Below are 24,959 nucleotides of genomic sequence, written 5' to 3'. Positions count from 1 at the left end.
GGAAATACAAAGATGAAAAAACGATTGAATTAGAGTTAACTAGTTGTTGTTTTATCAAAAGCTTCACTTAAATTGTACTTTTAGAGCTAAAATGCCTATGAAATACAATTTTTAAATAAAAATTAAAGTCTAGTAACAGCCTAACTCAAACTACATAAGTGTTATTTTATAAAATAATGAAATATCTAATTGATTTTTACAACTAAAATGTCAAAAAATTATCGAAGTTAAATTACTAGAGAATATACTAACTGTATATTCAGTGTCGCCAATCATTTAGAATGATTAAACCCACACATTTTCTTGGAATTGGCAATATAAACAGTGTATTTTCTTTTCCTAAATTATTGTCATTATTATTTTATTCCCATTTTTCTACAATGGTATATCAAAGCTGGATTTTACGTTTGTACGTGCTCATGAAAGATTTTTTGGAAAACTATAATTTAAGTCCTTATTGGACTCAGAATATAATTGGGGATAAGGGTAATTCTTTTTCCCTTTCTTCATTTCCTTCTTCTCCAACCTTCGTCACAGCTGTTTATAGCTACTTAAATGAAAAGCCATTTCCACTATCCTACTCACCTCCAAAATATTGTTCAAATTGTCAGGTTTACCAAGTAAAATTTCAGTTGTTTTTTTAACATGCCCAAAATATACTTGATTTTCAATCGTCAAAGTTTCTTCATAGAAATAAATGGAAATTTATCATATTATATATGATAAAATAAATGTATTTAAGGAAAATAAATTTTTATTATTAGAAAGGGGAAAAAAAAGTGAATATGGAATGTTTTGGGAGATGCTGACGATGTCTCTGTTTGGTATAATATCAATATATAAATTAGAAAGTTCAAAAATTACTTGAATAAAATACAATTTGTCACTTTCCTTACATACCACAGCTCATAATGTTTAATACATTATTCATCGTCTTGTATACTAGTGATGACATTATGCATGTTTTCTCTTCAAGAATAAAATAAAAATGACAACAACTTTGAAAAATACACACATTTTTCAAGTTGCAACTACAAAAAGTATCACAATCGTTCAATGTCATAGTTTTAAAAATATGTCAATGTTTACACGTATATACACGTCTCCTCTGTCTGATAAATACTCCCACCTGCATTCATATTTTTATTTTAGGAGATAAAAGAAACATTAGACGATCTACGCGGGAAAACATTAAGCACAATGAGAGAGAGAGAGAGAGTTGCTCAGACTCTATTTAATATTGCTATTCCACAAGCTAAAGAACGATCTTAATGTGACCCATTAGTGGCCCTTAAAAGGACCTGTATTGTACTCAAATATATCGAAGTGACATCCATGAGAAATGGAAGAGAATCACAACTTAACCTCCGAAACCATAGAGGGTACGTCCCTGCCTCTTGAGAGCGTAGACAACATCCATGGCAGTTACAGTCTTCCTCTTGGCGTGTTCAGTGTAGGTAACAGCGTCACGGATAACGTTCTCTAGGAAAACTTTTAGGACACCACGGGTTTCCTCATAGATTAAGCCAGAAATACGCTTGACACCACCACGGCGAGCCAAACGACGAATGGCAGGCTTGGTAATTCCTTGGATATTATCACGAAGAACCTTACGATGACGCTTGGCACCTCCCTTTCCTAATCCTTTTCCACCTTTACCACGTCCAGTCATGATAGTAGATTTAGGTTAACTGATGTTTAAACCGGTAAGGAAGCAAGCTTTTATACGTTCTCTAGAAAGAAGAAAAAAAGAGAGGGAGGGGGAGAAGGAAGGTGGGAAAAAGCGAGGGAAAGTTAAACAAAAAAGAAATAAAATAACATTTTCCTTTTATTTATTCCATAAACAATATAGATACAAACTAATGCTTAGTGATGAAAATCGTGTGTATAATGGGCATGTCAAAAAATAATCAAACTCGAAAATCATAATGGCAAGCCTAACAAATTTGAAATGGTTTAGGAGGATATCTGCCACATTTGACTGTAACAAGGGAAGAGGAATGAATTTTAAATTGCTCTGCTGCATAATTTGATCGAATGCCCTTTTTTATAGAAAATAAATCCTTAAATAAAATTTTATCCCTTTTTTATCATTCAGTTTTGTACTAGTAGAGTGATGCCTTTTTGAAAATATTCCAATTTGTGGAGGGGGGTATAGGTTTCCCCATCCCTGGCAGCACTCCTTTATTTTACCTTGAATCCAATAAAGACTTGTAATTATAACTCTGCAACAAATGCTCAACTTTACTTGCTGTTTTTTATTAACATATAGGAATTTTCAATCAGGCTTTGTATATAAGTCAATATATTTATTAAAAGAAGTTCAGTACTCAGAAATTAAATAATAATGTCAGCTTCCAAGAAAAAAAAAATATATTCTTCCAATGAGCAATAAAAAAAACAAAAAACGCCCAGCTGAAAAATTTCCACGATTTACATCATTACTCATTATTCATGGGCTTACATTTAGCTGGAAGAACCTTGGGATTATATGCAGGTTGGATTCGGCTTTCAAGCTCATCTTGCACTTCAAACAAATATCAGCTCATTCATGACTTAGAAGTTCTTTTTTTTAATAATTGCATGTCATATTCCTTACTAAACATGTGTTTTCATAGTTGAGCTCCCTATAATTGGTTTGATGGAGTTGCATTAATGAAGTATAAGTAAACCGTATAATAATACTAAAGAGTATGTAAAGAAAAAAAAAACAAGGACAGTGATAATAAAAGGAAACACAGTTGATACGGTTTCTCTTTTTTCTATTTTGTTCATTACTTAATAAGTCGTGGGTGATATTCCATATCCCTCTTAAAGAAGAATTCTCGGCCCTCTTTGGTGTAAATTGATTAACAAATGCATAATAATATATATATATATGAATTTAAAAATAATGAAAACATTTTTCTGGTGTGCCATTTGTCTCCCTCTCACCTTCTCCTCACGCTTTTACAAAAAAAAAACATGGCTAAGTTTTAGTATTAAAAAATCTATCATAGAAATTGTTTTTTTCAAGCCAATATCTATGTTAATAAAGCAATTTTTATTTGTTTGCCGGATGAAGAATTATAACTTACAATGAGCTTATTAAAAAAAATTACAAAAAGAAGTAAGTACATATAAAAAATAATGAATGTGACATTAAATGAAGTTAACAACGAGCGTGTTTAGGTAAAAAAAACACACCAGTGAGCACTCCAGAGAATAAAGTACTCTCTGACGCATCACACAATACAAAAAAAAATCGAATTAATATGATTTTGATAAAATCCTTATGTTGTGAAATAAATCATATATAATGGGATTTTGTAAATATACTATTATAATCAAATTAAATTAACTGTTCCTAGTTGGATAAAAGCACTCAAGAGATGGAAACCCGTAAGTAAAAAAATAAAAAATTCCACATTCCAAAATTAGTGATATTATCCTTGAAAAAACATACATAAAATGCAATTAAATAAAAAACATGTTTGTTACCTAAATTCTAAATGACTTAAAATAATAAATAAAGTATTGTAATTCACGACTTAACTACACAAATTATGGTTACTCCTTCATATAAAAAAGTTATGAAATGAGGTGCTGATTTCTGAGTAGAAAGTTTTAATTTTTCTGTATGGGGCTATTAGGGAAATGTATTTGTACCTTCATATATAGCTATAAAACTAGGCTATATAAAAAAAAAGATTGCTAACTCTTGGTTGTGATAAAAAATAACCTTGAAATAAAATAGAAAAATTCTTATAGAAAAAAAAGAAATTTATATTTTTAAAAGTACATACTTATGTAGGTAAATGTCTCACGGAATGTTTTCAACTAAAAAATATACATATGTAAGAATCCTGTCTTTATGTTGTTAGGGCGGTGGATGAAAAAAATCAAAAAACACAAAAATATGTTGGAGGGTGAGGCAGGAAAAAGAAAAGGGAGGGTGTTGCATATCCTTCTAGCTCTAGGGGACAAGGTAATGACGTCTAGAGTTGAGCGCGCGAATTTCATAGTATATAAAGTGTATGAAAATTAAACTTCATGAACATTTGATAAGTTTAACTCTACTGGATAAAATGGCTCGTACTAAGCAAACAGCACGTAAATCAACCGGAGGAAAGGCACCTCGTAAGCAGCTTGCCACAAAGGCAGCTCGTAAATCTGCCCCTGCCACTGGAGGAGTGAAGAAGCCCCACAGATACAGACCCGGAACAGTTGCTCTCCGTGAAATCCGTAGATACCAAAAGTCTACTGAGCTTCTCATCCGTAAATTGCCCTTTCAACGTCTGGTTCGAGAGATTGCTCAGGATTTCAAGACTGACTTGCGTTTCCAGTCCTCTGCCGTCATGGCTCTCCAGGAGGCTTCTGAGGCATATCTTGTGGGTCTTTTTGAAGATACCAACTTGTGTGCCATCCATGCTAAGCGTGTCACTATTATGCCCAAGGACATCCAGCTTGCTCGCCGTATCCGTGGTGAACGTGCCTAAACTATCCATTGTATGACTGAACCCAGTTTTACAAACTGGCCCTTCTAAGGGCCACCACATTTTTTAACTTTAGATTTACTTTTTGAGTTTCAGTTGGGGATCACAATTACTCGATTGAAGTTCTAGTTCGTCATAAGTGATAGGACACAAGTTGGATTGAGATCAGTTTAGCAAGAAAAACTATATAAATTTTCAGTTGCATTGAAGGGAATTTATATTTATTGTGTTTGCATTGTATAGAAACATATACATGGTCGCTCTTACAATTTGAAAATTGCATGAGAGGAAAACTGCTTAGCAGTTATGACGTTTCATCAAATTAGTTTTGTTAAGATATAAGATGAGGGAAATTTACAAAAATGTGACCAGGTATGTAGCAATGCTATAGACATGAGTTAAAGCAATGTTGATCCTGAATTTTACTCCAATAGGTACTTACACTTATAACTGCACAGCAAAAAATAAACAAATAAATGATTGCAACTTTGCAAGATATAAAATATATTGAGATTGCAAATACAAAAAGCACATAAGATTAAATAATCAAAATATAAAACCCTATTTATATATCAATAAAGCTGTAAAATACTCAATACAGAGCGAGACAGAATTTTCAAAACTCAAAAAATAGTTCATGTGTGGGAGCAAACGCAGTTTAATTATCAGAAAAACATTTAAATTAACTTTTCGTGTGTCAACTTTGCCTTTTGGAAACTGAACAACTGAGAACAAGCGAACAGGGAAATTCTCTTTGGTAACGATTTGGTGGCTCCGAAAGGAGCCCTTGTTTGACATCGGATAAGTCTTAAAGAAGATGAATTAAGCCTTTTTAGAAACAGTTTTCTTAGTAGTTTTCTTTGCAGGTTCCTCTTTAATGGTTTTTTTTGTAGTCGACTTCTTGGGGGTCTTTGTCTTAGTCGTTGTCTTCTTAGGAGTCTTGGACTGGACCGTTTTCTTCTTGGAAGCCTTTTTAACGTGAGATTTAGACTTGGTTGATTTTTTTTCAGCAGACATCTTGGGAGATTTGGGTTTTTTAACGGGAGATTTTGACTTGCTTAATTTTTTCTCATCAGGCTTTTTGGCCGATTTGGGGGTTTTGACGTCTTTTGTAACTTTAGACTTGGTTTTTACAGAAATCTTGAATGTTCCTGAGGCGCCCATCCCCTTGGTTTGAACCAACTTACCCTTATTGACAGCGGATCTGATGGCTTTGCAGATAAAATGAGACTTTTTGACCATGTCAACCATGAAGTGAGCAGATATGTACTTCTTGATGGCTGCAAGGGAAGAACCCTTGGGATCCGCTAATGCCTTGATAGCAGCCTTGACCATCATGAATGATTTAGGCTTCTTGGATCCATCCTTGAATTTTCCGGAGGCTGTGATAGAAGTTGGAGAGGTAACTGACATGCTGTTAATTCGAGAGTGAACTTGATGATAATAATAATGCTGATATATTTTTCTTATATCCGACCATACGGAAATGTTTCAAGAGGCACATTTATTTTTTAGCGTGCCCGCCTCCAAAAAAATTTCCCTTTGTTCCACCAAAATTGTATTATTATAAATAATATGCTAAAAGAGAATTTTGTATCTTTTTTGACGCCTTAAACTTTATTCTAAAAACAGATTTGTTTACATTATAATATTCATTATACCAAAGGATTGTATTATTGAGCTTGTTGGGTCTTGACAAAGTTGAAGAGACCCAAACTATTCAATAAAGGAAGCCAGGACGACCTAGAGAAATGAGGAGAGAAGGAGACGTGAAGGAATAAGTCAAGGATGTAATTTTATAGGAACACGCATATATTCTTATTAATACATAATCATGCAACAATGACAGGGTATTTATACTATAAGACACACACAGTACATACACATAGACAAAAGATGGATTAAATAATAATAATAACAGGAACAATAAGATGAAAAGGTAGGAAAGGAGTCACAAATACATAACGGAACTAGTTGTAGTAGAGGCAAGGCTCGGAGTAATGAGCTAACTGACCAATTTGTATTTAACAATATATATGATAACTCCTCAAAAAATTCTCATTTTTCGTCTCTCCCTTTTTCATAAACACACTCACAAGCAACAGCTCAATACTTATATCAATTCATATGTTTTCCCTTCTCAAGAGTGAATAAATGATAAATGTGACTTCGAGAAGAAAAAAAATGTTAGGGTGACTGAGGATTGATTACCTTAATTTTAAGAGCGCTCACTTACAAAAAAAACAAAAACTTATTTCTACATACAAGCTTTTATATTTCATTAAAATATTATCATATATTGAAAATATACAGGAATTATGATAAAGATAAAAGACCAATAGCAAGAGATGAAAATAATGCTATCCACCACGACTGTGCTAAAGAAAAAAGAAAACGGAAATTAACGTGGTATGCCTGACAATAGAAATATTTTTGGGGGAAGAGTAGCTTAGCTGCCTTGACGTAGACTAGATTAGCTGTGAACAGACCTGACAGGGTAGGAAATAAAGTAAATACAAATACTACTCTGTATCTAGTAAAATAATTGCCAATAATTACTTTGGAGTCGATCTTAAACTCTAATCTTAGTTCAACAAGGACTTTTTATCATAACCAGCCTTATAACTTCCCAACCAATGTTCTATAGTTAAGAATGGTTACAATATTAATACATTATTTAACTAAGTTTTTATCGAGGTTGAATGACTTTCCAAATGTTAAAATTTGAAGAAAAGGATTCAGTCCTAGATCATATGGGCACGTTTACTAAAATTTACCATCACCATTTTATCTTTCTAATTATTCTTCCCTTTTTTTAACTCTCTCTTTGTATACCAAAAGCTTTTTTTTTTCCTAGACTCAACTGGATATTAAATATGCTATAAAATAGAAAAGTATACATATAGGAAATTAATGAATTAGATACTACAAAATTAATATCAACCACAGTGATTTTTTAACGACCACTTCGACCACCCTGATATTGAACTAATTGTAGTGTCTGGCATTGTTCGGATATATTAGAATACTAAAACAATAAGGAATATAAGGCTGCCTTGACTAGGTTAACCTTTAAACCAAGTATCAAACGAGGACCCGCGTGAGCAACAACAGAAAAATGGCTTTGTCAAAATTGACTTTTTTTGTCTGTTAGAGGCAATATTTTGTTATTATTGTTCCCTTCAAGAAAATAATAATTGTAGCTACAACTTAGAAACTTAAATATACTTGCATAGTTAAATAAATATATGGCTACAGTTGAGTTACTGAAGTGATAAATTATGTCTATTGATATGATTAATGTATTGGAATCGTCAGAGAAGAGTTTGCTTTGACAGTTCTGTAACTTTTTCTTCAAGGGAGCAGATATTGGCATATTTTAGAGGAGTTTCTTTCTAAAAAAATAAGCAGGAGGTCCTTGAGGAGTATATATGGAATAGAAATAGTCCAGTTGAGGACGTTGAAGCATCAGAATGAACTTCGAAGTATAGATTGTATTCCCGGAGGATGGGAGAGAGCGATTCTCTTAAATTTCAAGTCACTTAGACTCTGTGGCAATTGATTAATGGCTTCTAAGGGGTATGAAAGTGGCTTCTTGGCCACTGGCAGAGTTCTTCTTCAATCTTTTCTCCCTGTTTCTTTGGTTGAAGAGTAACACAGAGGATTTTTGGGAGTCAGCTTCTATATTATAAAACCAAAAAATGTATTTTAGCCAACGCCTACTCATTCTGGGGAATGTCGGATACTATCACTAGTAAGCCACTTAAGAACAATTACTATTTTATTTTACAGCAAATATAATAGATTTCGTTGTTTGACTCAATGATATATCTAGTGTCTTATGCTTTACATTAAATACACATTTGAAACCTTTTTCTAACTTGTTTGGCTCAAAAAAGTTTAGATCATCTTTTAACATTCAGTGAAACATTTTAAATTATAGGGATGCTATGGCCACAGTGCTTTAACTATTCTTGATATATATTGGATGTTACTAAATGTATTCATGTAATGTACAAAAAATAAATACTTGATCAATATGTCAAAAAATGAGCATAATGGAAGTAATCATTGCTACATACTTTTTTTTATACATTTGAATCCTTTTTCAACGTATCCACCTAAAAATTATGACACCAAAATGTGAATCACTAAAAATACGACATAACATCGTAACTTCCATTATTCAAATGGTACAAATAAAAAATTATTAAATATTTTGTAACCTATCCTATACAACCTAAATAATTTGTTTATAAATGTTCTTTGTTACTCTTCCTCCAATCCAATTAGGTTTTTTTAAGTACAATAATTTTTTATTACTTCATAAAGTAACAACTTATGAAATTTCAAATTCCTACAATAATTTGTATGGTTTTCATTAAGAGATTTTTAGGCTTGAAATTCTGAATTATACAAATATATTCATATTAAAAAATAAATTGTATAATTTATCATGAGCAATAATTTGAATCAGTTTGCATATTCTAAATAAAATCAATGTCTTATTATTGAGTTTGATTATTAAATAATTGTTCTTATCGGAGTAGCAAAAAGGCACAACTTTCAGTTAGAATGTTTAAGTATTTCCAAAATCAGAAATTATATCGATTTGCCATACCTTTCAGAATGTTTTTTTTATCTCCTTAGTTACAAGAAGGGTTTTAGTGAGAGTCGGTTAGGGTGAAAATAAATTTTTTGCACCTTATTTTTTCTTTCACCTTTGAAAGTTTGAATTTCAATGTTTAAAAAAAAGTATTGCACAAGTTCCTGGAGATATCTTGTACGATTCATTCTATAATAATGATATTCAAAGCGTTAGTGAGTGGCGCTCAATTGAGCCCCACTCAAAATTCTTGAGCAGGAGCGGTGGTGCGCTCTTTGTTTTGAATAATGAGAGAAAGAGCACCCTCTAATTTTGCTCATTTAAATAGATTTGTATTATTTTTCCCGTTTTTCCATCTTATGAGATAAAATCAAAAAATTAGAGAGTTAAAGAATAATTTTAAAGATTAGAAGAAAATACAGGTGAAGTTATGTCTCAAATTAAGCTAGAATCTTTTTTTCCATAATATATCTCTGACTCTCTGATTTCTTCATTTGAAGAATTTTCCTCTCATGTAGCTGGCCACTCTAAGAAGACTCAGCCATCAGTTCCCTCAGAGACACTGCAAGCTCTTTCGTGTGTCAAAATTAAGTTGGAAGATAAATCATTCTTTTTGTAAACGAATTTTCCCAATTGAATTTACTCATATTTTTATGTAGTAAATTGACATAGGATCTCAAAATCTAACTCAAGTAATAAGTTCAAAAACAAGAAAATCCTGTGTTCAAGCTCAAACTAATTATCAGGCTTAATTGGATTATAGTGCAGGAAACCTCGTAATAATTTAAAATAGATACCAGAGTTTAAGGGAATAAAAACTTTGAAAAAAAAGAAAAAAAAAAATCGTGAGTCAATTACTCAAATATGTAAAAGATAAAACATTGGACTTATCATTTTCAGAGATTTTTTTATTTTAAATATATTTTTAGATCTTTAACTTTTATTTATTCTTGGTCCTTATTTATCTTCATTTTTTGGGATAAACAATATATATAATTTTCAAGAAATTACTTGTAATCATAAAGAGTTGTCCAATTCAAATACTCTTTTACCAATTAAAAAATGGGTGCTGCTCATTTTAAATTAAACGGAAAGAAGCTCATTGCTTTTAAAAGAAGCGGGAGGGAGAGCCCATTCACAAAATTAGTAACTGAGGAGGAGCGCGCTCAGGATTTCTTGAGCGGACTAATGCTCTATCAATATGTAGAATTGTAGAAAAACAAAACAAAAATTAAAATATGGAATCGTCATAGCTCATGGACAATGCGCTCGAAAGTAGTTATTCTCTTTAATTCAATGTGTGTATGTTCCCACCTAGGTGATTTCTAGAAAAAGAAATATACATTATGTATATGGATTTCTCCAAAAGATTCCTAATTTAGATGGAGTAAATGTAATACTATAATGTGTACTATTACTTAATCAGTACAACTCCATCTAACCAATTAAATGATCCTTAAAAAAAAACATGGCACTTCTTATAAAAAACAAGGAAATAAGTGAAAATCCCAGACTATGTCTAGCTAATTATTAATTTTACTCCGAGTTTACACTTTTAACTACGCAACAAATCATCAGTGTTAATCTCCGCACTTTAGACATATATGTTATCTTATCAATAATTAAATAATAACAACTTCCGAGAATACTTATGAGGTTGCAAGTATAAAAAGTCTTGCACTCGTCTAATGTCATATTTTTACACAATTCTACTCATCTATATCAAAGTATATATTTCTTGAATACTCGCTGAAGTTATCAATTAAAAATATAAAATTGATATTGTTTAGTATCTTAGTTTCATCAGACTCTTGAGCCCGTTGTCTATTTCTTTCAAGGCGTTGATTTCTAAATAGTTTCATCAGACTTATCGTACATTTTCTCTCGATTTAAAAGGGGGATCTGTAGTTTTTTGAGATTCTGTTGATTGTTTTAAACACAAATGATTACATTTCTTATATCTGATTATTAGTTTTTTCAAACTTGTTCAGAACACGTTTTTTCCATGATGATTTGATAGTTTTTTCCTTATTTTTCAATCGGGTATCAGTATCTTCCCAAGAGGCTTCCCAGGTTTGCTATTGAAATGTTTCAGTAATCTGGAAATAAAAAAATAATTTTGTTGATTACACTTTGCTTGTTTTCTTGTTCTCATAGCTGCCGGCAGCTTAACAAATAAAACTTCCAGACAGCTAAGCTGCTCTTTGCTCAAAAATTCTATAAAAATGCTTTAAATTTCTACTTTGTCGTTAAAATATTTAGGATTGATCGTTTGAATTTGAAGTGGAGCGTTGCATTTTAAGTTAAATTTTGAATTAATAATTTAGGATATCTACTTTTTTCCTTTAATTCACTACGATACTGATTTACTACAGAAACTTCTTAAATTTTTTTGGATTAGCCATTATACTCTTATTTTTTAAGACGTCGTCATCTTTATTGTATCGCACAACTTTTCTTTCAAAAATAAACAGGAAAAAGGTCATACATCCGTTGGTGGTCGGGAAAATAAGTTTATCTTAACAACAACTATGTGTCACTTATTTACGCACAGTCTATCATTGTCATATTATTCCTCCACAATTAAAAAAAGTTACATATAAATTCATAATATTATAATCATTCCTAGTATTTTGCTCATACAATATTAAAAAATTTCTTAGAACTTTTTTATTAAAAGCGTAGCTATAAATTAGTATATGATAATAAAAATTTATTGATAAAAATAATACGTAGGCTGCTATTTATATTTCTGGCCACAAAGTGTTGCCAGGTGCAATTCGACATTTCCTTTGGTAAGTTTAACATTTTTGTAGCATAATCGTTCTCAGAATGTCTTGACGTACGGCCATCATGAGTGTTGTTTATAGTGACTTTAAAAAATTGATTTGGAAAAAAATGGAATTAAGTCGTGAACATTTTAATTTTTGTATGGCGATGAAGCACCATCTTATAGCACTATGACAAATGACAACCCGCTAGATAGAAGCATCCTTGGACATTTATTCCAGCAGCATACATTTGATATTGCATGTACACTTGGCCGTAAAAAAGGTTTGTTCCTGTTGGATCCTGCACAATTTCACAATCACTCAAAGAAAGGCTCGTATCAATTGGTGCAAAGAAATTTTGAAAAAATACGCTCGCGGTGTTTCAAAAGACGTTTATAATATCGTCACAGGTGACGAATCATGGATCCATGCGTATGAGTCCGAAACAAAACAACAATTGATTGTGTGGGTCTTCGAAGACGAGCCAAATCCAACGAAAGGTGTTCGTGGTAGAAGCGCTTCGAAGCAAATGGTCGCCTGTTTCTTCTGCAAAACCGGTCATGTGGCGACTGTTCCACTTGAGCATCGTATGACAGTCAGTTCTGAGGGGTATATCACAATTTGTTTGTCTGAAGTCTTTGGAGAAATTTGAGCAACGAACAAGAGAATACGAATCATTGTTCACCATGAAAATACGAGTTCTCACACATCGCCTCAAACCAGCGCCTTTTTGACCGGCCAAAATGTCGAATTGATGGGACATCCCCCGTACAGCCCGTTGTGGTACCCAATGACTTCTTTTTATTCCCATACATCAAGAAAAAATGCGTGGTCAACGATTTTCGTAGCCAGAACCGTTTAATCCCATGTTTCGGAGGTGTCTCAATTGGAGTGGAAAAGGAGCTTCGACAATTGGTTTGAGCTCATACAAAAGTGCCTAAATCATGCTGGAGAATACTTTCAAAACAATAAAACTCTTTTTGATGATAAATATTCGTATTTTTGATGTTAGGCCAGAAATATATATGGTAGCCTACGTAAGATGGCCAATATATTTATCCACGACTAAGGATCAATATAAATTGTATTCATACCTATTGGAAACAGAGGATAAGTATACCTACAGTTGAGTAATTTGTAATGAAAAAGTTGTGTCTATAAATTAGGAAAGTAAAATCAGTTGTTGCGTGTGCTCTTTCTTCTTCTTTGTTAATTAATTAATTGGTCGTTGTGGAGTTAACTTCTCCCTTTGAAGTAAACATGATTGCCTATCTTTGGTGTGACTTCTCTTAAAAATACATTCATAAATAGGAATTTAATAAATTGAATTATAATTGCAATATTTTCCCCGTACCAGTTCTATTTTAGATGTGCAAAGTTCTCTTTTTTATGCTTTAATTTAGTTTTTCACCACAAAATCATATAACAGGCAGCTAATATTAACAAAGCTCTTAATTCAAGTGCACCATACGTCTCTTTTTTTCATTACAAACTCTTCAACTCTAAGTATCATAGCTAGAAATGTAAGAGTGCGAGGAGAAGGAGCGAGCAAGACATGTATTTTTACTGAATTAAGAACTTTCCAACACCTGCTGCCGGTTATATGTTTTTGGGGTAGGAAATGAAATATTTTTATGTAAAAAATCATTTATTAAGTTTTTTGGCATCCTATGCTTAAATTTGAGAGAGCCAAGCATTTTTCTTTTTGTAGTTAAACTTTCTCTATCATCGAAGAAAGCAAGTCCTACAAGTTTCTCCGACAAATACCATAAATGTTTGGGAAATTTGCATGAGGCGGATTTGAAAATATTTCAATTAATTGAAGAATATTCGATTAACAGCATCATTAGTTTGAGGTCGTTCAAAGGAGCATTGGAGGGCTGAGATGCATTGGGCATAGTTTTTATATATACTCACAATGAAAACAACAACATCACATAATCCTCGTTCTTGCCTTGGAGTCAATTTGAAATCTAATCTAGAAATAATAATCCTCTCTTTTTCGTCCTCGAGCAGCCTTACTTCAATACATATATATTCAAATGCTTTCTCCGACATCTTGTTTGTACTACAACACCTGTTGTCCTCCACCAAACATGTTTTGTTTTTTTAAATATTCCTTTAATTGGTTAGATAGAGTTGCATTGATTAAGTATAACTAAATATTATAGTATTACAATTACTCCAACTAACCTAGGAAACTTGTGTGAAGTCCATATCCATAAAGAATATTATTTTTTTCTAGAAATCCCCTCTTTTACAAAGGTACGCGCGTATCACACATCTATTTCTATTCTAAACTTGGTAAGAAGTATCTGAAATAGCAATAACAAACATACATGCATATATATATAACATCATTTTTTTTTTAAATTTTATACATGTAAACACGTTCGTCAAAAATTGTCCATCATATTCAGAAATATAGACTAACTTTGCTTAATTTTAATATATATAGTCATTATAAGAATAAATATTGTCATAATTTAGGCACTCTCAAACATTATAATAGTTTTACCCATAAATCAGGTTTTTTGTTGTTGTTGTAATCTTTGGAAAAATATTCTGATAGCAACAACCCCTTCGAAATAATAAAAAAAATGTACAAAAAAATTATGGCGGTTAAATGCAAAAGTCTTCTTTATATTAATTGAAGTTGTCGTTGAATGTCCTCTTTTTAGCTTTAGTAGTATCTACAATAGCGACCATTTGTGCTGACTCAGAGGTAGATTACCCTTTACATATCTTCACAGATTGTGGAAATCCGTTTATAACACTTGTTAGCTTTAAACAACTATAAGGAGGAATGGTTTTTGTTATATTCACCAGGAATGACAAAATAAAACACAATTTTCCAATTTTTTCACAATTAGAAGATTGACTTTAATAAGAGTGAAAGTACTTGCTGGAGAATACAACAGGGATTGAATGAAATACAAGGTGACGCTATACAAAACTAACAAAAGGATTTTTTCACAGATTTTAACAAAGTCTTTGAAAATTCACCTTTTGAGGAGTATGTAGGTAAAAAAGCATGCGTAACTATATTTTGTTTTACCTGGTTTTTATAATGTAAAAATGATTCATCTTTAGCGTAAAATTTTAAATATTTAACTGTTTTGATTTAGATTTTAAGTTATAGTAAAAAAAACATCAAATTTGATTCCTATAAATTTTTTTTTAATTTCATATTGTACAAAAGTTTGGTTAAACCTATAAAAACAATAAACTTTTATTTTAAAATTCAAAAATTAAATTCTCAAAAAAAAAAAAAAAAAAAGATTTATTTGAAACAACTAACTACAGATCCTTCAATAGCTTTTCAAGCATTCCTAAAATTGAATATGAAATTTAAATAAATAAAATTTTGTTGACTTGTGTTATGGGACAAATTGAAGTCAAGCAGTAAAAAATAGACATTTTATTAATATTTGATGTAAGCACATGTTCAATTTTCAAAAAATAATTTATATTTTTTTTCTTCCCGCATAGAGCTTATAAAGTTCATCATTATCGTAAAACTCTTGCTGTCTCAAAAATAATGTGACTTCAAATCGAAATAATAAATAAATTTTCAATAAAATAACGAAACATCATTTTTTATAGATACAATGTAAAAACATGTTTATCAATGTTTAAATTTGGCTACATTCTTATGATTAACTTTGATGTATCCTATGATATTTTTCTCTCTTATGTTGATTTGCAGGATATGGTAAATGATAAAATATTGTAAGTTCACAACTCCACACAATACACACTCTAAATATTGTTTCTCAATTGAAGAGCATTATAAAAGATGTTCTTATGTTACATTTTGGCGAAAATGAGTATATTGCATTTTTTAAGTTGTTGGTATGTAAATTTAAATAACAAAGGGTCACCTCCATATTCACACCTAGCACCTTTGTAGTGAAATATGTTCCTATGTGCAACCATGTAGAACTAAAAGTTCCTTTGTCTCAGAGATAGTCAATCAGTGATTGCGTAGCACATCACAAGACTGGTTCACTGCACGCACATACTTTTTAGCATTAGAGAGCATGACAGGAGAGGCAAAATATGCTTCAATGCCATTCCTGAAGTGGGCATCAAACTTCTCAGCATCAAGAAAGTACTTTTCCAAAGGAACCTGAAAGGTGTCCATCTTGTTTTTATTTCTCATTAAGGATGCAAAGCTTGGAGATGTTAAAGCCCTTATAAACCCTGTTTACAAAAAATCCAAACACTGTAACTTTTTATGACAACTTGAGTCGAGGAATAAGCGAAGAAGTGGACGTGTATGATGATTAAACCTGTATACAATTTTCATGCCTATTTGTTAGGGGGGGGACTTGGTTTTTAGAACTGAATGACATTTTTTTTTGTGTTTTCTCCTGATAATTTTTTCTACCACATTAATAATATTTTGTCTTTATATCCACAATTTTTCAAATATTCCTTCATTTTGGTGGCCTACAGTCCATAAGGCCTCCATCTGCATGAACCCTTAAACCCCAGTTAGTTTTTTCATTCCTTTGTTTCAAAGTATGTTTCTTTTTTTGGCAAATGCTTTGTTTTTGATTGAAATAATGAAAATTATAATGTTAATTTTCTAAAATTTTCACTTATATTTAACTGAAAATATCATAACTTTTAGTCACAATAGCGAAATATGAAAAGTAACGAATATACCTATGATTTAAGCCTTCTAAAATATACTAAATGCTTCTGTTTTTATGATCATGATGTATTTGTAGTACTAGAAGTTCCTATGTATACTGCTGTAGTTCTTAGGTGCTAATTATTGATTAGTGCATGAATTAATTCAAAATATGTTTTCGTATATTTTTATTGTGGATATGGATAGAACATTAAAAATTGAACTTCATACTACATCATATAAATATATTTCAAAGCCATTTATCTCAAAACTAGTATTTTAAAACAGTAAAATTTCTTCTACTGCAATTTTCATTTTCATATCGCTTTGCAGAAAATCCTGTCATAAAAACGTCTTCAATATGAAAAGATGGAAGATTATAGGATTTCTATCAGAACAAAAAAAAGTTTAGAATCTGTATATAAATATATATAGATTCTAAATATTTTCTGGGACTGATAAGAATCTTATAATATTCCATTTTTTCATATTGAAAACGCTTTTATGACGGGATTTTTCTGCAAAGTGATATGAAATTGAGCAACAAAATTTAGAGGGTTTGATAAATGAAGGAGTGAATTGACAAGATTTTAACAAATAGCAATGCCTGCAAAACAACATAGGAGAGAAAAATATCATCAAAAGATTCATCAATATTACTCGTCAAATGTAGCAAAGTCTTGCTGTTCCTGAAAATTGAACATTTGTAAAGCATCAAATATTTATTGTTAAAACATTCTTTGATTAATTCCAATGAAGGTTAATTTTTTTAGACTACATACAATTTACGAGGGGATATCAATATTTTATTTTCTATAATAAATGATAATATTGACGTATAATTTGTTACATTTTTTTCGTATTTTGATTTGATGGAATTGCTATATGATAAGTGAGGTTAAAATCTTGTATTTTCACACCTCCATTCTGTACACCAATTCAATGGCCTTGCTCAATTCCACCTCTACTTGCAGAAAATCTCATAATGAACACGTCATCCAAAGGCAAATATGAAAGATGATATGACTCCTGTCAATACATACACAAAACATATTTAGAAAATATTTATAATTAATCATCAAGGATGAATGAGACTCACTTCAAATATACATCTCACGGTTTCAAAGGATATGATTGTGAGCATGCCATGGAGATATGGAGGATATACTCCCTCTGTAAACATGAAAATTGAAAATTCGTACTTGGAGGAATATTTTGCCTCTTTAGAATCTCTTAACGTAATAAAAAGGTTACGGACATTCTCTAAGAGATATGGACCGTCACAGTATACCCACAGTTAAGAATAATTGACCACCTTTGAACTATAATTGAGGGGGTTTTCTTTGGGTTTTTAGAGGCAAGGTTATGAGATCTATAAAAATCATATTGTATCTTACTACGCCGCTGGATTATTCACTGCCATGAACTTAATTTACCTGATACGAACTTGTGAGCAACTACAATTGTATAGAGTCAACGAATACACGTTGAAAAATGTCTTCTTACATATTTCTTTCATTTTGGAGTTCTTTGGAATTGATCCAGTATTTGCTTTTCCCTACTATAAATATTACCCTTGAATCATCATTTAATGAAGTAAGATGTTTGCTCCAGGGTTTACATACTTTTTGTCATTTTTAGTAATCATCAACTCGTCTAAATTGATTTTTATTGAGGGATTAATTATTTGATGAACTCAGAATATGTATATTTTTCATGTACTCACGATTTGATATTGATTAAAAGTTCTGTGACTCTCATATTAATAGTCCTTGGCAAAATTGTAAGATAATTCAATTTTCTAAAGAGTTAGTGCTCCATCACTCATGAGATATTGGGTGGCCATCCATTAACTATTAGCCCAGTATATGTCACATTGTTTGTACAATTCAACTTAAACTCCAACATTGGCAGACTTAGCACCTTTTAATATTTTTTTTTACTACAAGAGCATAACTGTAGTGTTTTACTCCATTCCATGTCTGTATTTTAATGATATTGCTGTGAACCTATGTATTCAATATAGCGATGAGATATGTATAGAAAAAAAAACAAAAAAAAACTGTACAGAAGTTTAATATAATGTCTTACTTGATGTTAATAGGTAATAGAACAAAAAAGAATAATCATTAGCAATCGGATACATACAATCCTTTAAAACAGTTATCTATGTGTTATCTTCTGAAGTTCTTCAATCATTCTACAATTATATTGGACTATTAATAAAAAATCCTATGTTTCCGAAATGATATTAACAACAACTGTAAATAATGATCCATTTCAATACAAGTGCGTAATTTATTGAGAATATTCAAATTACTCAAAGGGATATTTTTCGGTTCTATAAGTTTAACAAATAATGATTTTTAATGATAAACAAGTAATATATAATCTTTTAATATTTATACTTTAAAAAGAGAAGGAATAAGGAATCAGGGATCTAGGATGCTGAGTCTATTTCGAAAGGACTCTTTGACTTGTGGCACGTTAATGAATTATAGTCGTGGCCTTAGTTGAGGCTTGAAGAAATTGAATAAACTCCATCGATACAAAGAAGGAATAAATATTGGTAAATCATAACTCTGGCCCGAAGATTTATTTTTCTTTCATGGTGGGTAGCCTCTTATATCTCTAACGTACCTACTTTTACTATAAACAAGATGAAATAGCTCACGAAAGTGCATTTCTTTTCTTTAATTCATCTCACTTGGGCATAGCCTTATCCCATTGTGTTATATAATATCTTATAAATATTAGTTATTACGATATTATCACTGATTCTTTCATTCTTTGTAGACTCCTACTCGACTTCCCTCTCAAGCTGGAAATCCCCAAAGAATCTTATCAGGGCAAACTACTTTAGACTATCTCTATCCCAGATGGTCGGTAAAATCATCATGCTGTACTATCTCTTAATCAATGATCTCCATTTTATATTTCCTGAATTTACTCCGTCATTCTTCAAAGCCCAATTCCCCCTCTTGGGACTCTTTTCACTCTCAATCATGCTCAATCAAGAGTGTTATCGTGTCAACTATGTTTGGATAATTGTTTATTGAAAAAATATCAGGCCTGCAGGATAGTATGTTTTTTTTTGTTTTGTTTTTCCTTACCAAGAATATTTGCGTTTATATAAAAAAAAAACATAATTAAATATTATACTTTAAAATTAATATCTTTAAATGTAACCTCATTATTTATAACAAAAATTATGTAAAATGTTCCTAGAAAAAATAAAATTGAAAACTGTACAGGAAAATATCATCCACTGATGTGCTTTTCATATTGACAAATAATTAACTAAAGAGTCTTTTCATGTCGTACGGAAATATGTTGAAAAATTTTTTCATTAAATCGGATGCATAATTCCACGTAGCCCCATTGGAGGTTGGTATCTTAAAAAAAACGTAGCGTACCTTGCAGCAGTGGGAATAAGTATAGATCTTATATAATACAGAATAACCACTCAGTATACAGTAATGTCCTATAAAGGACTTATAATTACTAAGAGATGAGCTGATTGCCTTTTGTCCTTTAGAAAATTCAGTCCTTCGTGAGGAAACAACAAACAAGATATATCCTTTAATTGCTTCTTCTTTATAGTTCTCGATAAATGTATGATTAAGCATAATTAACTGAATAAATATTGAAAGAACTGGAGAGTCAAGAAAAGCGGGGATACTATTATTAAAAATTCGTCCATAGTCTTTGCAAGTATTTGAAAACTTTTACAGCTTTACCATTATCAAGAATTGATTCGTAAAATCCCTTCCATCATATATCTTCAAAGAGTGTACAATTTTCTTTCCCAAGGACTTATCAAGGTTGAGAACAGATGAAAAATGAACGAGTTTTTCCTTAGCCTCTTTGAAAAGAGAAATTCTGTTGACCAATTTTAGGCACCAAGGTGTTAGTAGAAGATGATATACAGCCATTTTTTTGTAAAGGGAAGAATATTTTACCTGAAACAAAAATAGGGTTTAGTTTTAGGTCATGGAGTGTGGGTACGTTTTCGTCCGTAGCATTTTTTTCAAGCTCACTTGTGTCCATTCCTTTGATAGATTGAGAATGCGGTTATTTGAAAGGTTATGCCATACATTAAATAACTAAAAGCATTAGAAGCGTAGGAAAGTTTTATTTCATTCCATGGTGAAGCTTAACAATTGTATCTTTAAATATTTTAAGATAGGTTTTAAATAAAATATTAGCTATTATCCTCCTCCTAATCGAGACCGTGGTTTCTGTAGGGTGGGGATGTAACTTTTATCGAAGAATGTACCCAGCCATTTATCTTCCTTCATTAATGATTTCTCATCTACAAAAGGGGCAGCAGTAGCAATATATATAATCTGAGGAATCCATTTGGTATTATATAAATAAATTCTCTTTTGAAGATTCAATCTCCTCCACTGGAGACAATACTTACATGCTTCCGAGTTGACTTTTATCCAACTAGAAGTAGCGGGCCATCCCTTTTCCGTTCAACGCCCAATATATACACTGTGTTAACTACAGCACAGCCACCTGACGGATGCCAGTGACGTATAGAGAGGATATAAGTTTTGTTGAAATACACCTTCACCTAGTGAACTTTTCATAAGCAGAAAGTATAATTACAACTCTCCTTTCCAATTGTTTATTCGAATTTCCTTAAATCATAAGCCTAATTTGATCCATGTATAAATCAACCAAGTTACATATAACACCAAAACGAACCCCGAAACTCATGTATTTACGATTCAAGTAAAGGCTTCAATGCTCCATAGCAGTTACAAGGAGAAGTGGGGAAACCGGGAACCCTTGTCATCAGCTTTTTCCTAACTTTATGGGATCACTCTGGATAGCATTCAACAAGAAAGATGAAGTCCTATTCAACAAAGATGCACGGATAGGATTGAAGAAACGTCTTGATAACTTTTTTTTACGGCTCGTAGGATACATTTATGACTGATCAAATCAAACGCTTTCCTAAAACCTAGTGCAATAATTGCTCCGCAGTTGTTCCTCAATCTTGTTGAGTCAAAAACAGCCTGTGTGCAATTTCTCCATTTATTAGAAATCCTTTTTGTTGCTACCCTATCTTCCAACTTAATAAAGGTTAGATTTGCTTAGCCAATACACCGAACAATATTCTATATGATTCGTTTAGAATTGTTAATGGATCCAATGGTTTATTCTTGTCCAATCACCTCTTTTAGGAATCAAAGATATTCTACCCAGTGCAGAACAGAAGGGAGCTTCCTTTTGTCTCCACATCGGTTCCAAATATCAATAGGTATGGAATAGTGTCCGCAAGGCATAACGTCTATATCTTTCATTTGATATTATCTGGATCTGATGCTTTATAACCCTTATAATTATGATTAATATGGTAGAGTATATTCTCCTCCGTATATACAGAACAATTACTCAACTTCTTTGGTCTAGGAAGTACCCTTCTAGCGACCTCAACAATATTTTGGTAAAAGTCATGGAAATATTTGAAAATAGACTTTGGTTCAGTGAGCACCTTTTCAGTTATTATTTTATTAATTCGTATAATAGATAGTTCATTTGTTGACGACATACTTTTCAATCTTTTGTGGGGGTTTCCTTTTATCATAAATTTTTCCTTATTTCTTTTTCAGAAATCTCAGAAATTCCTGTAATGCTCAAAAAATCCCCCGTTATACCTCGAATATACAATGTCTTCAAAATGTTCCTTTCACTGAATATTTGCATTCTTCTTTTTATTGATCTTGGTTGTATCTCGAAGGATTTTTGTAAATATTTTATATAATTTATTGAAGTTAAAATAAATCCTACATCTTTTTTTAAATTTTAATATATAAACATCTAAGTCAATTACCCAAATTAAAGATTATGAACCTTTTGTCAGGAGGATTATTATAAAATTTGAAGTAGATGAATTTGTTATCAGAAGAAGTTTATAATCTATAAGTCGCTTTTTTGTGGTATTGAAGTATACTCTCGACGAATTTTTCCCCATCTCCAAGAAACATTTTCATTCACATCGGAGTTTAGAAACAGATCGACTAAGTTAAGTTAAGTTGGATTAATTTCTTAAGTATGATTACATTTCAGTAGGAATGTTTCTGTTTTTTAGGGGTTACATTTGTATCACCAATCAGAACCAAAAGGAATTTGTCTGTCTTCTGGCTATTAATTATGGATTGAAAAAAAGGGGAACGACTTTTGATTAGGACCATATGTGTTTATAATATCTAATTCCGAGTCAGCTGTGTATAACCTAATCTTATGCCAAATCACTCATTTTAGAATATTGCTTAATGCTTTTAGAAGTTCCCAAAGACTTAGATACAAGTGTGAGGATACCTCAATACAAGTTAGATCCAGTAAAATAGCTCGAGTAATTCAATGGAGGGCAAAAAGATCATGAGATACAAAAGAAGATGATACCTTAGACTTTATATCCTGCAAGTAAATTATATCTAGCGTTAGTGCTAGAATTCTTTTCATCATTGCGGGTCAGGATTTACGATCCCTTCCTCCCCTAGAGTTTAGGAAGACTCTCCTTCTCAAACCTTAATTCCTCATAAGATCATAAGACTATGATTCCTTGAAGTCTGTGTAGAACTGTTGTGGATGTAAAAGTTAAGGGTCAGGATATTTTATTTTTATTTTCTATAAAAAACCCTTCTTAATTCTTTTGTGATTTTAAAGGAGTGCCCTTGCTATCAGGGGACAACCCTGAATCAGTGGATGTTCTTTAGTAAGTATAACCAGACCTTGTTTGAGTGGATATGATGTAGTCAATTATACTAAAATCGAGTTTGTGTGTTTGCTTCAAAATTATCACCGATTGGGCCTTCTCCTTGTTCCGAAATGCATTCTTCGTTGGAGGGCAAAAAAACTTCCTCTTTTTCTGATATTTTCCCCCCCATTTGCTGTGGCAAGGCTTGGTTCTACATTTGAACAATTTCCTTCCTTCTTGCAACCTTTATCTTTACTACCTCGCCTAGTATTAACAAAAATATTAGTTTCCTTTTCATTTATTATATTTTCTAAAGTCTTTTCAATACAGTCAAAAGCATCTGTTATATTCTTCTCAACAGATGCATAAAAACTCGTAGTTTTTTTCTTAAACTTCGATGACTCAAACGTTTTCTTTACTCTTATGTTGATGCCCTGATAGTTTCTCTCATGTCTACTTTTTTTATACTCAAGTCATTAATTATAACTCATATAAATTAAATATTTTAATAAGATGTTTTTATATCCTTCATTTTCTATACTATCGATTATATACACTGTTTTAATTATGAAAATAAGAAGACCCATAAAGTACATAGTACATAACTGATGGTAAAATTCTAAAATGTGTGGAAATTCTAGTCAATGCTACGCATATATTTGAATTTTTCTATTGTATTCTAATTAACTAGTTGGCGTTGTATTCTTTCACAAATCTCTTGGTGGTTTTTTTTTCTATAAATTACATCATCATCTCTTTCTACATCCACTATTTTCATTTTATCAATTACTTCTTTTTTTAAAGAATCAATTAATTTCCACAAATTTTGGTCCATAATTGTAATAGAGCTTTGTATGCCCCCATTTTTGAGGGATACAATAATGAAACTTACATATAAAAATATTTTTTGTTGAAACTGTCATATCATTTAGTAATAATGCAACTTTAAAACAACCTTTCTCTGCCATTCCAATTTTTGTATTAAAGATAGGCTGCACTTGTTCTTCCGAAATGCCAGATAAGATTTTATACGTTTAATTAAGAACTGTTATTAGTCTCCAGTTCTTAGAATATGTTCTGTTACATTTATTAGAAATGGTGATTTTTTTATAGTGGTAAAAGATTTCCGCATTTTACAAAGCTTTTCCATAGATTTACTGACATGTAAGGGATAGGACGCACTTTCTTCAGAGAAAAGAGTAAAAGTTTCTCCAACAAAACCATCTGGACTAGGTAATTTTTGCAAATAATTTTTTTATAATGTAGGACACTATTCGTTCCTTGGAGAAAACTTGATCATCACAAAAGGCATTGAATGATCATTTCCCTGGAAAATACAATCTTTCAGTGACTATAATTTATTAAAAATTTTATGAAAATCAACGTAAAAAAAACTACGTAAACAATTAACTAAAGAATTATATCCTTTTTTTCTTAATTTATTTTTTTAATTTCCCTTCGATTCCTCAGGTATCGCAATTATGTGACAGAGCATAAGTTCTACTTTGGTTTATGAATGAAGAGGGATAAATCCACCTAATTAAATGTCTTCTAAGCCTTTCCCTGAATTTTTCAACACTTAGAATGTAAATAATAAATACTTTTTAATAACTAAATTCTAAATGAAGAATTAAGCTTTTGGTTCATTCAGAAAAGTAGCTATGGGGGTTTTAGGATTCATCCTATGAGCTCGCCACATATTTAATGTAGAATTACACTCAGACACACTCGCTTATTTTACTGCCGTCAC

General features: G+C 31.5%; 3 protein-coding genes and 1 long non-coding RNA gene across 4 annotated transcripts; 1 reads left to right on the top strand and 3 right to left on the bottom strand.

The window, feature by feature from the left end:
• Positions 1 to 953: 953 nt before the first annotated feature.
• LOC121122798 (histone H4) lies at positions 954 to 1,699 on the bottom strand. The gene has a single exon (XM_040717848.2). It carries the CDS (start codon positions 1,670 to 1,672, stop codon positions 1,361 to 1,363), a length of 312 nt encoding a protein of 103 aa, XP_040573782.1. The 5' UTR covers positions 1,673 to 1,699; the 3' UTR covers positions 954 to 1,360.
• Positions 1,700 to 4,065: 2,366 nt separating this feature from the next.
• On the top strand, positions 4,066 to 4,959 carry LOC121122949 (histone H3). Its single transcript, XM_040718028.2, has one exon. The coding sequence runs from the start codon at positions 4,068 to 4,070 to the stop codon at positions 4,476 to 4,478; it is 411 nt and encodes a 136-aa protein (XP_040573962.2). The 5' UTR covers positions 4,066 to 4,067; the 3' UTR covers positions 4,479 to 4,959.
• LOC121122796 (uncharacterized) lies at positions 4,953 to 5,948 on the bottom strand. Its single transcript, XM_040717846.2, has one exon. It carries the CDS (start codon positions 5,886 to 5,888, stop codon positions 5,298 to 5,300), a length of 591 nt encoding a protein of 196 aa, XP_040573780.1. The 5' UTR covers positions 5,889 to 5,948; the 3' UTR covers positions 4,953 to 5,297.
• A 4,846-nt stretch (positions 5,949 to 10,794) lies between these two features.
• LOC121123525 (uncharacterized) lies at positions 10,795 to 18,107 on the bottom strand. Its single transcript, XR_005866022.2, has 3 exons — positions 17,931 to 18,107; positions 14,046 to 14,167; positions 10,795 to 13,971 (listed from the first exon to the last, which is right to left on the bottom strand). It is a non-coding gene; the product is annotated as an uncharacterized lncRNA (long non-coding RNA).
• Between the last annotated feature and the right edge of the window lie 6,852 nt (positions 18,108 to 24,959).

Source organism: Lepeophtheirus salmonis, chromosome 8 (assembly GCF_016086655.4).
Source record: "Lepeophtheirus salmonis chromosome 8, UVic_Lsal_1.4, whole genome shotgun sequence".
Taxonomy (NCBI): Eukaryota; Metazoa; Arthropoda; class Copepoda; order Siphonostomatoida; family Caligidae; genus Lepeophtheirus; species Lepeophtheirus salmonis.
Note: the sequence above shows the minus strand (reverse complement) of the source record. Positions and strands in the feature narration are given on the sequence as shown.